Source organism: Mesoplodon bidens (genome assembly GCF_964165515.1).
Source record: "Mesoplodon bidens genome assembly, chromosome: 15".
Taxonomy (NCBI): Eukaryota; Metazoa; Chordata; class Mammalia; order Artiodactyla; family Ziphiidae; genus Mesoplodon; species Mesoplodon bidens.
Window position 1 is genome coordinate 75,197,603 of NC_138171.1, and position 13,673 is coordinate 75,211,275.

General features: G+C 37.2%; 1 protein-coding gene across 2 annotated transcripts in view; it reads left to right on the forward strand.

Annotated features, from left to right (window-relative positions):
* PLCB1 (phospholipase C beta 1) overlaps positions 1-3,929 on the forward strand; it is a 699,301-nt gene extending 695,372 nt beyond the window's left edge. Inside the window, exon 32 of one of the 2 annotated variants that reach the window (XM_081257138.1) lies at positions 693-3,929. In XM_081257138.1, the coding sequence (XP_081113264.1) occupies positions 693-920 (228 nt within the window). In that variant the 3' untranslated portion in view covers positions 921-3,929. The remainder of the gene's footprint in view (positions 1-692) is intronic. The other variant, XM_081257139.1, reaches the window with a different exon arrangement.
* The last annotated feature ends 9,744 nt before the right edge of the window (positions 3,930-13,673 follow it).

Below are 13,673 nucleotides of genomic sequence, written 5' to 3' on the forward strand. Positions count from 1 at the left end.
AGGGTTCTGTGACTTTCAAAAGTCTGAAAATTCTCCAGAGCATTAAACAGATAAATTTGAAGGCAGTTTAAAAGGTAGGTAAAACAGTTTATTAAGCAAATAAAATTTAGAAAGAAAAAAAGGAATCAGAATAAACAGGTGATGGCATTAAAATCCTCTGGGTGAGGCTGCACTTCATAAAGATAGAAGTTCAGGTTAGCTATATGAGTATGCTCAGTTTGTAAAATGCATTTAGCTCCTGGTTAGAAACAGCTTCTGGGTGAGGCTGCACTTCATAAAGCCCACGCCTTGACCGTCTGTCCACTCCAATTGACTTTGTGGCTCTCCCAGCCTGATTCATGGCTGACCTTGACACCTTCAGCTATTGGTAGTTGCCAGTCTCTATGCTTAAGAACTTCACATCATTGCATATTACTTCTGTAAACTTTTTCAACAGACCCACCGCTGCATGTGTGTGTGTGTGTATTTATTTATATTACCATCAGGTCTTTAGCTTTATTATGCCTCACATAACCTGAACTTGACTTTTAGCTGTGGACAAATGACATGTCCAACGAGCCTTAGTTTTACATCATGATATTAAAACTAATGGATCCCTCCCCTCTTTGTACATCTCTTTCAAGGAGTTTCTACATGGGTTGTTATAGAAGCCTAAATGACATAAAATCATCCTCTTTCTTGCTGTCTCCCAGCTGCAGGTGGAGCTAGAGCAGGAGTACCAAGACAAGTTCAAAAGGCTGCCCCTGGAGATTTTGGAATTCGTGCAGGAAGCCATGAAAGGGAAGATCAGTGAAGACAGCAATCACAGCTCTGCCCCTCCCCTGCTGACCTCAGACCCTGGAAAACTGAACCACAAGCCTCCTTCCAGTGAGAAGCTGGAAGGAGAAAACCCAGGAAAAGAATTTGATACTCCCCTGTGATTGTTTCTTCCTGGCCTTCAGAACACGCATGGCCACTCCAGCTCCATCGGACTCTCTCTTCTTACAAAGATCACTGCCCAGGAGCATCTTCCTGAGAAGCAACCGTTAGATTAAAATCCACACTGGAGGGAGAGTTCCAGAAGGATCCATGCAGCTTCCCCATACCCAGGCTCCATGTGTTATGTGGAAACTACTGCAGGTCTACTAGTGAAGGGTGCATGTATGTGGTGGGATTTTGGTTTTCTTTCCAGTAATAAATTCAAAGCAGGCAACTTCCATGGAATATATAATGAAGGACAGTGTCTTCTTTGAAGGAAAGCAAGCTCATCTTTTTAGTTGAAGCTCTGGTGTACAGTATGTCAAAGTAATAGGAATAGTTGAGAAATGCATAGCACTATTTAACACTATTGAACAGCCAACTTTGAACATTTTTTTTCCTAACTGCCCCTCAACTACCATATCTTCGAGTTAACATGCATATTAAATTGTTTCATCCTTTGTTTTGCAAGCACTGGCGGCTTGCAATTTGCTAATTTATTTATCACAGAGACATCAGTGTATTTGTTGCTGACATGGCTATATTGGATACCATAGTGATCAAATAAGCTGGTTTTCTGCCTTGATTGTGTCCTTGTCCAGTGAAGCCATCCCCAGACTTGGTGACATGGCTTGTACATTTGGCTGTGTGAGCAAGTTGGCCACACAATTCCAGGCAGTGTGCTATCTGAGTCGACTATTTGCACTCAAAGTCTGGGTATTCGTTGGTCATTGGCTTAAAATCATTAAACAACTACAAAGATCTTTTTAATTGAATAAAAATAGTTGAGCTGATGTATGATGATCAGAGATTCAATCAGAGTGAATAGGTTCCAGCAGTTATTTTGCTGTCTGATTTTCTTTATGGTTCATTTATTTTTAATATAGAGATAAAGATTAAATATTTATCTAGAGACTACACAGACCCACATAAATGGTATATGTTATCTCCATGCATACATGTATGCACTCAGCCATATAAGTACATACATATACACCACATACACATGCCCACACACATTCATATGAGTGTGGATATGAGTTTCTTAATTGGCAATAACCCAGATCTCTTCCACAAGACGTAAAACCAAATTCAATGATAGAGAAGAAAATGGTCAAATATCTACATTATGTGGATATTAAATTACATTAAAATTCTAAGAAACAATTGATGGAGGCTTTGATGTAAGTTGAGGTAGATTGAGAACTTAGAATATGACTTTGATGTATATTTTGTAAGATCAAAAACTGGATTTTAAGTATTTTAAGCTTGTTTTAATGGTCAGAATATATAAAAATGTATAGGACAGCAATATGGAACTGTATTAGTATCTTCCATAATTTTAAAATCTGACGGATTTCAATTTATTTCTCACATAAAAAAATCTTCCATTATATATTTACTATGTACATTTAATAACTGTCTTTTTGTTAAGTTCCTATGTTAAGTGGCATAGGAGAAACAAATTATATTATGGTAAAACTGATTTAAAACATTATTGAAAGGTCTTAAGTAAGAGAGAATAATTATATAGAGGAAAATATAACTTAGAGATTAACACAAAGAACATTGAAGTTAAAGCCCTGAAGCAAGATGTGCAGTTTTATTTTACTTTAAACCTGTCTGATTGTAGCTTAGCAAAACATTTTAAAACACAAAAACTAGTTGTGTCCTGAAAATTGTGTTTTAAGAATTTAATATTTTTATGGAAATTATTCTATTTAACTTTAAGCAATAATTAAGGATCACAATTAAGTTTTAATCAAAATGAGGGCTTAGTTCAAACATTAGGAAGGAGTGTTTGATTAAAAAACACATCTAGGGAAAAAAATCCCATCCCCTTTGGAGATGATTATATTTTGATCTAAAGGATTTATGGTGTTAATTAGACACTTAATAAAACTTAACTTCCACTGAATGAGAACTCTTTTGTAAATCATTCTACTTTTGCACCTTGAAAGAAAGGCATTAATCATAAGGAAGCAAGAATGGTCAAAATAGAATGCTGCATTTTTATAAACAAAATTACAGACTGGCTAAAATTGCAGAAGAATGAACTAATAATAGCATTAATAACCAAATGCAATGGTAATTATTACAGAACATTGTATCACATTTTAGTCCAGAGATAGACTAAAGTTGAATAACCTTGACTTACACAAAACTGTTTTGGTAGTTGGATTTCATTACCTTAGCAACTGTAGTCATTTTGCAATATGTTTGTATTTGGCCATTTCCTGTAATCACATTTTTATATCTGTAAAATGACACTTTTTGAAGTTGTGGGGGTAGCGTGTAACACTGTCCATCTTGCATCATTGAAGTTACTACAGTGATACTATCATTTAATAATATTAATATTACTTGAAATAGACTAAGATAAAGAAAAAAGGGTCTATATGATGTGCAGTTTTGTGCCTTTCTGTATTTGCCTTGTTCTTTGTTGAATGTGTGAAACTCCGTACTGTGGTTTTTCCTATAATAGAGAGTAGAGCTGTGTATTAAATTAGACTATGCCCTATGATACCCTTACACTACTGAGAATAGCGTGGTTTTGGCCATGTACTGAGAATTTTCAGAGTTCTAATGACATGCCATGTGTTTTTGTTTCTTAACAGTTCATTTTACCATTTCAATATCACCATATAATAATTAATACTCCTATGATAGATAAGCTGTCATTAAATAATTTTGAAAGAAAGGGCCATTGCTTGCATTACTTTGAATTTAATGTTGTGCTTGTGCACTGTATAAATATTGTTTGTGATGGATTGGACATTGTGACTTTTGCCTTTTCAGAAGAAAAAAAGATAGGACAAAGTATTTGAAGCTCTTAAAATGTACATATTTTGGTTCTTCTATCTCAAATTATTTAAAATGCATAATTCACATTTTTGTAATAATTCTATGCAATTTTGTGGCATGATGTTTCTTCCACTTGTAATTTTATGTGCTTTCATCACAAATCCAAAGGAAACAATAAAAATTTCTTAACACAACCCAGCTGTTATTTCGTGGTGTTGGGGCCAAACTTCTTCTGATGGGAAGGAAGGTGAGAGCAGCATTGATGCCAATTTTTAGCGAAGTAATGCCCACCTTGATGGGGCACATCAGTGCCTGTGCAGGAAATCAGGAGGCTGCAATGCTTGGGTCGGAGGGCACAGTTGTCATCAGTCCACCACCTCCTTCCAGGAATGGCGTTAAACTTGCCCATTGCTCCCATATTCAGGATCCTCCCTTTCTCCCTCCTTCCTTGACCAAAGCTAAGAAAGGCAAAATTGTCAAAAGTTTTTTTGACAAATAGTGGATGTGACAAGAACTGACAGAGTATTTGATACAAGTTTCTTTATACAACAGATAAAAAAAGAGTTGGCCACACTGATTTTTGAAAAAGAAATATACATTTGAGTTATGAGGATGTCTCCAAATGCAATATGTTAGTTAGTTATGGCTATGCTACACATTACTCCAAAGCCTAGTGGATTAAAGCAATAAGAATTATTTCTTAATCTCTCAAAGTTTTTGTGGGTCAAGAATTCAGACAGGGCAGAGCATAGATGCCGTGTCTCTACGCCATGATATCTGGGGCTTTGGCTGGAAGATTAGAAGGCTGGGAGCTGGAATTTCCCAAAGACTAATTTACTTTCATGTCTGGTGGTTGATGATACATCACTGAGAGAGTAACTGGGGCTCTGGGCTGGACCACAACACGTGTCCTCTCCACATGGCCTGGGCTTTCTCACAATATGGTGGCTGGACTCCAAGTACGAGTTTCTCAAGTGAGAACCAGGCAGAAACTGGATCAAAATTTTTATGACTGAACCTCTACATAGCATACTATCGCTTCTGCTGGACCCCGTTCATTGGTGTTGTCACAAGCCCCTTCCCAGATTCAAGGGGAGGGAACAAATACAGACCCCATCTCGCTTTGGGAGCAGTGTTGCTCACACTGAAGTATATGAATATATAGGCGTCTTTGAAAAATGTAATCTGCCACATACAGTATACACCAAACTGAATTTCCTTACACTCAAACCTGCTCCACATCCTTTGTTTCCTTCCTCAGTGAATAAAACCAATATCAATTCAGTTGCCCAAGCCAAAAGGTGGGCATCATCCCTGACAGCTGGCTCTCCATCATCCCCTTTCCAATAATTCACCAACCTGGGTCAATTCTGACCCTGTGGAATAGTCCCCAGCTTCGTTCACTTTCTATCCTCTCTGCTAATACCCAAGTTCAGCCACCATCCCCCCCCGCCACTGCCTACCAAGGTTCTAAACGGTTTCCATGCCTCAAGTCCTAAATCATGTAACCATTTCTCCATACTGGAGCAAGACTGATCATACAAGAGCAAAAATGGAATTAAAAGCCTTTAATGGACCCCAGTGGTCCTCAGGATAAAGTCTAAATCCCTTAATAATTGTTTGAGATCTTACATGATTTGGTTCATACATAACTCTCCACTCCTGCCTTATGAACCATCTCACCTCCTGGGCTTTTTAAATACTATTCCCTCGACTACTTATACCTTTTCTGTTCCTCTTTCCCTTGAACCAGTCCTGAAAACACACTTATACACACACTCAGGTTCTCTCTTTTCCTTGTCTCTTATTCATCTTTAGGTTTATAGACTAAATGTCACTGCCTCTAGAAAGACTTCTTTGATCCACCCAAGCTCCCCATCATCTGTGCTCCCATTGCATCCTATATCACTTATTTCTTGCTGCATAACAAACACCACCAACACTTGGTGTTGTAAACAACCATGTTCCATTGATTGTGAGTCTACAGATAAGTGCCAGGCTATGCTGATCTGGGCTGGGACAGGCTGATCTCATCTGGGCTCATCTGTACATCTCTAGTCAGCTAGGAGTTGGCTGGTGGCTGATCCTGCCTTCGTTCTTTTACATGTCTGGGGCCTTGACTGGAACAACTGTGCTGATCTGGCTCTTCTCCATGTGCTTTTTCCACTCTTTGGCAGGCTAGCCATGGGTTTTTCACATGTCCAGGGCAGGATCTGGAGAACAAGCAAAAGCGTTCAAGCCCTCTTGAAGTCTAAACTCAGAACTAATACACCATTACTTCCACCACATTCTATTGGTGAATGTAAGAGACAAGACCAGCCCTGATCAAGATTAAAAAGCTACTATGGTGTTATAGGGAAAATGATGTGGACACAGGGTGGCTACTAATACAATTAATCCATGAACACCATGTACTTTCTTTCACATATAGAGTGCATACCAACTGCAACGTACTGGCCCTCTTACTTAAATACATCCTCCATTGACACCTTTGATGTCAAGGGTCATGTCTCATTCACTACTGAATCCCCAAACCCACCATAGTGAAATTTCTCATTAAATACTGCATTTGCAGTGAATAAATTTGTTTACCCATCCAGCTATTAGTACTAAGGTAGAAAAAAATAACAATTGATATGTGAATAATAAATGTCATTAACTCAAAGCTACAGTGTTGTTTAGGCACCTCATGAGTCAGCAGCACCCTGATAGGAGGGCTAGACCACACAGAGCCATGTTCTTTGACTTTTACTTACGGCACCAACCCCAAAGCACAAAACTACTTATGATAGATGAAATTAGGTCAATCACCAAATAGTAGATTCTGGATCACAGGTGGGGAAAGCTAGGCTCACCTTGGATTTCAGGCATACCAACAGCTTCTTTCTGCCCACAAGAGAGAACTCAGGAGCCATTCTTTGTCTCCTGGAGTCCCTGCACTGTTCATTTGTTTCTTTGATCCTTCTGCATATATATATATATATATATATATATACATATATATATATATATATATTTTTCGGTATGCGGGCCTCTCACTGTTGTGGCCTCTCCCGTTGCAGAGCACAGGCTCCGGACGCGCAGGCCCAGCGGCCATGGCTCACGGGCCCAGCCGCTCCGCAGCATATGGGATCCTCCCAGACCGGGGCACGAACCCGTATCCCCTGCATTGGCAGGCGGACTCTCAACCACTGCGCCACCAGGGAGGCCCTGCATATATTTTTAATTACAGTTTTATTAAGCTATAATTCACATACATAAAGTTCACCTTCTTAAAGTACACATTTCAATGGTTTTTAGTATAGTCAAAAGTTGCTCATCAATCACCACTCTTAATTCCAGAACATTTTCCTCTCCCCAAAAAGAAACACAATACTCATCAACAGTCACTTCCCATTCCTCCTTTTCCCCTCTTTCCTCTCCTTAGTCCCTGGAAACCACTAATCTATCTTCTGTCTCTGAGGATTTGTCTATTCTGGACATTTTAAATGATTAGATTTATACAATATGGGGTCTTTTGTGTCTGGCTTCTCTCATTTAGCATAAAAATTTTAAGGTTCAGTTTTCAGCATGGATCAGTGCTTCATTCCTTTTAATAGTTGAATAATACACTATTGTGTAGACATTGTATTTCTTCATTCATCACTTGATGGACATTTGGTTTGTTTCCACTATCTGACTATTATAAATAATGGTGCTATAAACACTCATGTATAAGTTTTTGCATGGAAATATGTTTTCAGTTCTCTTGGGTATATACCTAGGAGTGGAACTGCTAGTTCAAATGGTAACTCTGTTTAAGATTTTGGAGCTGTCAGACAGTTTTCCATTTTACAGTGCACCATTTTACATCCCCAGCAATATATGTAGATTCTAATCTATCCACATCCTTGCCAACACTTGTTGTTTTCTGCCTTTTTGATTATTGCCATCCTAGTGGATATGAAGAGTATTTCACTGAAGTTTCGATTTGCATTTTCGTGATGACTAATGATGTTATGTGACTTGGTCATATGCATATCTTTGGAGAAACGCCTATTCAAATCCTTCGTGCATCTTTAATTGGGTGGATACTTATTTTAAAATCTTGGTCCCCTTTCTTGATTTTTGTCCTCCAGTCCCTTTTGTACCTGTCTACCCCAAAGCTTAGTCTAAAAAGCCTCTCTCAGTTATCATTCTTCCCTGGGCCACTGAAGAGCTGGAGGTTATTTGGAAAACGGTGCTGGTTATTTTCTATGTGAAGTCAGAAAGTCACTTGTCTGCTTTTTTTTTTTTTTTTTTTTGCGGTACGTGGGCCTCTCACTGCTGTGGCCTCTCCCATTGTAGAGCACAGGCTCCAGACGCGCATGACTCATGGGACTAGCCATTCCGCGGCACGTAGGATCTTCCCAGACCAGGGCACGAACCCATGTCCCCTGAATCAACATGCAGACTCTCAACCACTGTGCCACCAGGGAAGCCCTGCTTTTTTTTTTTTTAACTGAATGTCAAATATTTGTTTATTTTCCCAGATTTCACTCTTCCTTTTAAAAACAAGCAGCAAAATAAGTCTCATAAATGTGGGTTGAATTCACTGGGATTCAGTGACATTTTATGGAAGGAAGTTTATTAAGGACAAGTGTCATGGGATATTGCCATGAAAATATTTGCCACATAGCCTTTAAGAATTGAAGTGAATTACATAACATGCTATCAAGAAGCTTAATGTGTCAATAATAAATATATAAATAACAAAGAAAAGATCTTGCCAAATAAACCCTGACTCTTCATCAAACATAAAGGAACATCCCAATTTCAGAAAGGTTAAAAGTAAAAGTGTATCCAAGCATACTACTAAAGAAAATCATCAAATCACAAGGGAGGAAACAAAAAGAAAAAGAAATGAACAGAGAAGAAGGACAAAAATCAATGGGAAAAAAAGTAATAAAATGGCAATAAGTACATACCTATCAATAATTACTTTAAATGTCAATGAAATAAATGTTCCAATCAAAAGACATAGAGTGGCTTATTGAATTTTAAAAAAAGACTCATCTATATGCTGTCCATAGGAGACTCACTTCAGGGCTAAAAACACAAAGACACTGAAAGTGAGGGGATGGAAAAATATATATCATGCAAATGGAATTGACAAGAAAGCAGGGGTAGCAATATCAGACAAAATAGACTTTAAAAGAGAGGCTCTAACAAAAGACAAAGAAGCGCATTATATAATGACAAAAGTATCAATACAAAGAGAGAATATTACACTCATTAACATTTCATCAGAGAAATGTAAATCAAAACTATGAGATATCACCTCACACCTGTCAGAATGGTTATCATCAAAATATCTACAAATAACAAATGTTGGCAAGGATGTGGAGAAAAGGGAAGCCTTGTATGCTCTTGGTGGGAATGGAAAGCAGTAAGGCGTTCCTCAAAAAAACAAAAATAGAACTACCATATGATCCAGCAATCTTAATTCCTGGGTATATATGCAGAAACAAAGAAAACACTAATTCAATAAAACACATGCACCCCAATGTTCATAACATCATTATTTACAGTAGCCAACTTATGGAAACAACCTAAGTGTCTATCAACAGATGAATGGATAAAGAAGATGTGGCATATTACTCAGCCATAAAAAGAATGAAATTCTGCCATTTGCAGCAATGTGGATGGACCTAGAGAATATCATACTTAGTGAAATAAGTCAGACAGAGAAAGACAAATACTCTATGGTATCACTTATTTGTGGAATCTAAAAAATAAAACAAACAAATATATATAGCAAAACAGAAACAGACTCAAAGATATAGAAACCAGACTAGTGGTTGCCAGTGGGGAGAGGAAAGTTAGGAAGGGCAAGATAGGGGTATGGAACTTGGAAATACAAACTACTATGCATAAAAATAAATAAGCAACAAGGATCTATTGTATAGCACAGAGAATTATAGCCATTACTTTGTAATAACTTTTCATGGAGTATAATCTGTAAAAATACCAAATCACTATGCTGCATACCTGAAATCAATATAATACTGTAAATCAATTAGACTTCAATTTTTAAAACAATTTTTAACAATTTTTTAAAAAGTAAAAGTGTATCTTAGAGCCAATAAAGTGTCATAATTTCCTTTCTCTTTTTATTTTAAAGAAATATCTGCTTCATAAGAACCTAAGGTTGTACATTTCATTTATTTAAAATCATCAGAAAGCCCAGTCTCCAGAGAGCACAGTATTCAAAGTAATACCAGTCCAAGACCCAAAAAATAGTTGAAAAGAAAATAAATTTGTTCTGAAATGTCTATAAAATGTACCAAAATAGGATTTGATTCATAGCATACTACAAAGTCTCTTAAAATTGCTTTTCCCATTTCTTCTTGTTTCTCTGTATGTGATTGTCATATATAAAGGAGCTTTGGTAGTTCCCTGGTGGTCCAGTGGTCAGGACTCAGTGCTTTCACTGCCGTGGCCAGGGTTCAATCCCTGATCAGGAAACTAAGATCCCACATGCCGGGCTGTGTGGCAAATCAATCAATCAATTTAAATTTCAAAAAAAAAAGCTTCCCCCCAAATCTCCTTCAAACATCAGTCTGTGTGAGCTCTTGCTTTCTCTGCCCACAATCTTCATCTTTGGATTTATTCTATTTTCTTTAACCTTCTGAGTAATCCTTTAACCTTTCCAATGTAAATCATTCTCGCCTTCCTGAATGCTCTAGTGTTGCCCATTTCAGCTCCCAAAAGACTCATAAGTGAAGAGGGCAAAAATAGAATTATTCTTACACTGGGAGAGACTGTAAATAGTCCAATATCAACATTTTTCCAGTAATACATTCAGTGAATACAATTCAATAGACACATACTATGTTCCAGGCACTGGTTCTGCCCTAGGTTCAATTGGGTTAGAAGCTCAGGTTTCTTGGTCATAATTGTGCCCAAATAAGTATATCTTTAAGGCTACTCCCTCAAAATGAATCATATTGTGTGTCTGTATCCCCAACACAGTTAAAAAGGAAAGGTTTACTTCTCTTTTATCATGAGAGTGCTACACACATGCATGTGTATGCACACTCACCCAGATGGGGACAGAGGGTCTTCAGCATCAAAATGACATTTAATACCTTTTTATCCTCCAAGAGTTTTTTCCCTAAGTCCCCAGTTACCTGAAGCAAAGGGCAGCCCCAGACCTGGGTATACCTGAATTTTCTCCTGAATATGTTAGATGCCACACTCTGCCTTTTCTATTCCAATGGCTGTAGACTTTGGCAACATGTAAATAATGTGAAAGCAAGTTTTTATGATTAAGGAATCAAATTTATTGAATTTTATTACTGAAAGTTGAAACAACATGTATGAACAAAAACAATAAAAGAATGTACTATTTTCACGGAATAAAAGTTCAGTAGTATGAATTATTCTATCTTACTATTTGCTAGATTCTAATTCTGGGGTTATAAGGCCATGCTCTTTATTTATTACCTACTGAAGCCCCACATAACCCAAGGGAGATTGGATAACCACGTAGCTTAAATTAGTTATTCCAGGTGTCCATGCCCACCCCAATCCTCTCTGCTCATCCCAAGTTCTTCTCTGTCCATTCAGAGCATTGATTTTACAGTGGCCTCTGAGAAAACTATCATTTTCAACTAATAATCCTACTTCACGATTCTTCTGACCCATCTTTCCATTCATGATACTCTCTTCAGCTGTCTCTAAACTACTGATATCTTATCTATTGAGTTGTTTGTTTGTTATTTCAGTTATTGTATTTTTTTTAAATTTCTACATGTTTTATTTGGTACTCTTTTAAAACTGTTAGGTCACTTTCCATAGTGCCTGTTCTCTGAAGATTATTTCTACTTGTCTTTTTTCTTTTAGGTATATTAAATTGTTTTATATCTGTCAGTTGCCCAGTTTGGTTTCTGCTGGTTCTTGCTTATGTTTTATCTTCTTCTGTGCTTAATTAATTTTTACTGTATAGTATTTATTTTCCTTGAAAAGTCATTTATGAACATTCTCTGAGACCTAAAATGGAGATATATTCTGACAGAAAGAATTGGTGTTTTTTTCTACATGGTGTCTAGGGGAGTATCCAACCCAAGTACTTTCTGCGTTTTTTTTTTTATTATTATTATTTTTATGTTTCTGAACCATTAACGTATGTGATGGTCTATTTTAGGGATGGAAATTCTTGGAAGGCTAGTTTGTAGACACAATCTCTTTGGGACTATTTTTCCTCCAGCCAAGAATCAAAGAAATTTTGCAGTCCCTATAATAAATACAGGATTAGGATTACTTCTGATTCTCCTTTATTCTAACATTGAACCCCTTGGGGCACTATCTTAATGGGTGAAGGGTGTACAGTTACGACTCTCTGATTTGAATGGACTCTTAGGCTTTAATTTTTATGTGTCTCATCCAATGAGTCCATCAAAATTGAAGTCCACATTTGTCTGAATAGGTAAATATTCTCAGGATAAAACTGGCTTCAGTACTCTGCTTACTTCCCTGGATTCCAGCTTTCCCTTATATTTTGGCCCAGTAACGATTTGCTAACTTGTCAACTCTTCATTACCTCTAAGAAAATATTTTGGTTTCTACTTTATCTAGCATTTTAGTTATTCTCTGAAAGACAGTTACTTAGTTTCTATTGGGTATATTTTGAAATTTTTAAACTATTTTCCTAAAGAACACCTTTGATCCTGACTAGACCAGGTCCTGCATCTGGATAACATGAAAATATCACGTCAATACCTGGCAAAGTAATCAATCAAAGTCAAAAAATTCTAAAATTTAAGTGACTCATTCATTGCTTGAGGACACTCTTCAGTCTGCCTTACACATCTCAGCTGAAATAGCAATTAGATAGGGAAATATCAGATAGAGATGGCAAAAACTCTCCCTGTAATCTAAAAACCTTCAAGTTGTCAAAGGTATGTATGATATCCTTGTAAGATAAATTTAGCATTTAGGGCTCCAGTTTCTCCCTGAGATCTGTAAAAACTCATCTAGCCTGGCATTTCCGTGTTGGCTGCACTTCTGAGAAGTCAGTTATTCTCACCAAGGCCAATTTTAATTTATACACACTAAATTACTGCTGAATTTTTTGTGTGATTTTTTTATAGAAGGTGCAATATCAAATTTAAGGACTAATGACTTTCAAGACAGTGTTAAGAAATCTGATTTTGAATCACCAGATTACCTAAGGAAAGAGATGTTTTGGTTATATGATATTTTTCACTAAGAAATAAGCACAAAATTGATACTTATTCTTTATTGTATCTCTAGTGTTTATTGTAACACTAGGCCAGGCACAATGAATAAAGTATGACAGGAAGACAATCAATAAAGTTTGAGTGAATTAATTAATTGTGGCAGATTGATTGGAAAAAATGGCATTAATTCTTTACAGCCTCTCTATGTTTTTGTAATGTGATTTTGTAGATTCTGCCATCAAGGGGGTGATGTCTTGTCTCCAAACTTGAATCTGGGTTTTGGCTAGTAGAGTGAGATGACTCCCATAATCCAGTTCCCAGACTAGAACTCTACCTTTTGGAACTCTGAGATCACCATGAGAACAGGTCTGGGTTGCCTACTGGAGGATTGAACCTTATGAAGCATAGTTGACCTCATTTTCCCAGCTGAAGCACCGGATGTTACATCACACCAGGTGTGTGATAGAGCCCAACCAAGATTAGCTAAGCCATCTAGCCAACAAGCTGCTGATCATGGACCCATGAGTGATCCCAGCTGGCCCAAAGCAGCAGAACCACCCAGTCAACCTGCATATTTGCAAACATTAATAAATGGTTTCGTTGTCAGCAGCTAAATTTTTAAGTGGTTCGTTACACAGCTATAACTAACTGATACAAAATCTTTGTTCTAAGACAGCCTAAGGTGTTTTAGAGGAGAGGACACCACAT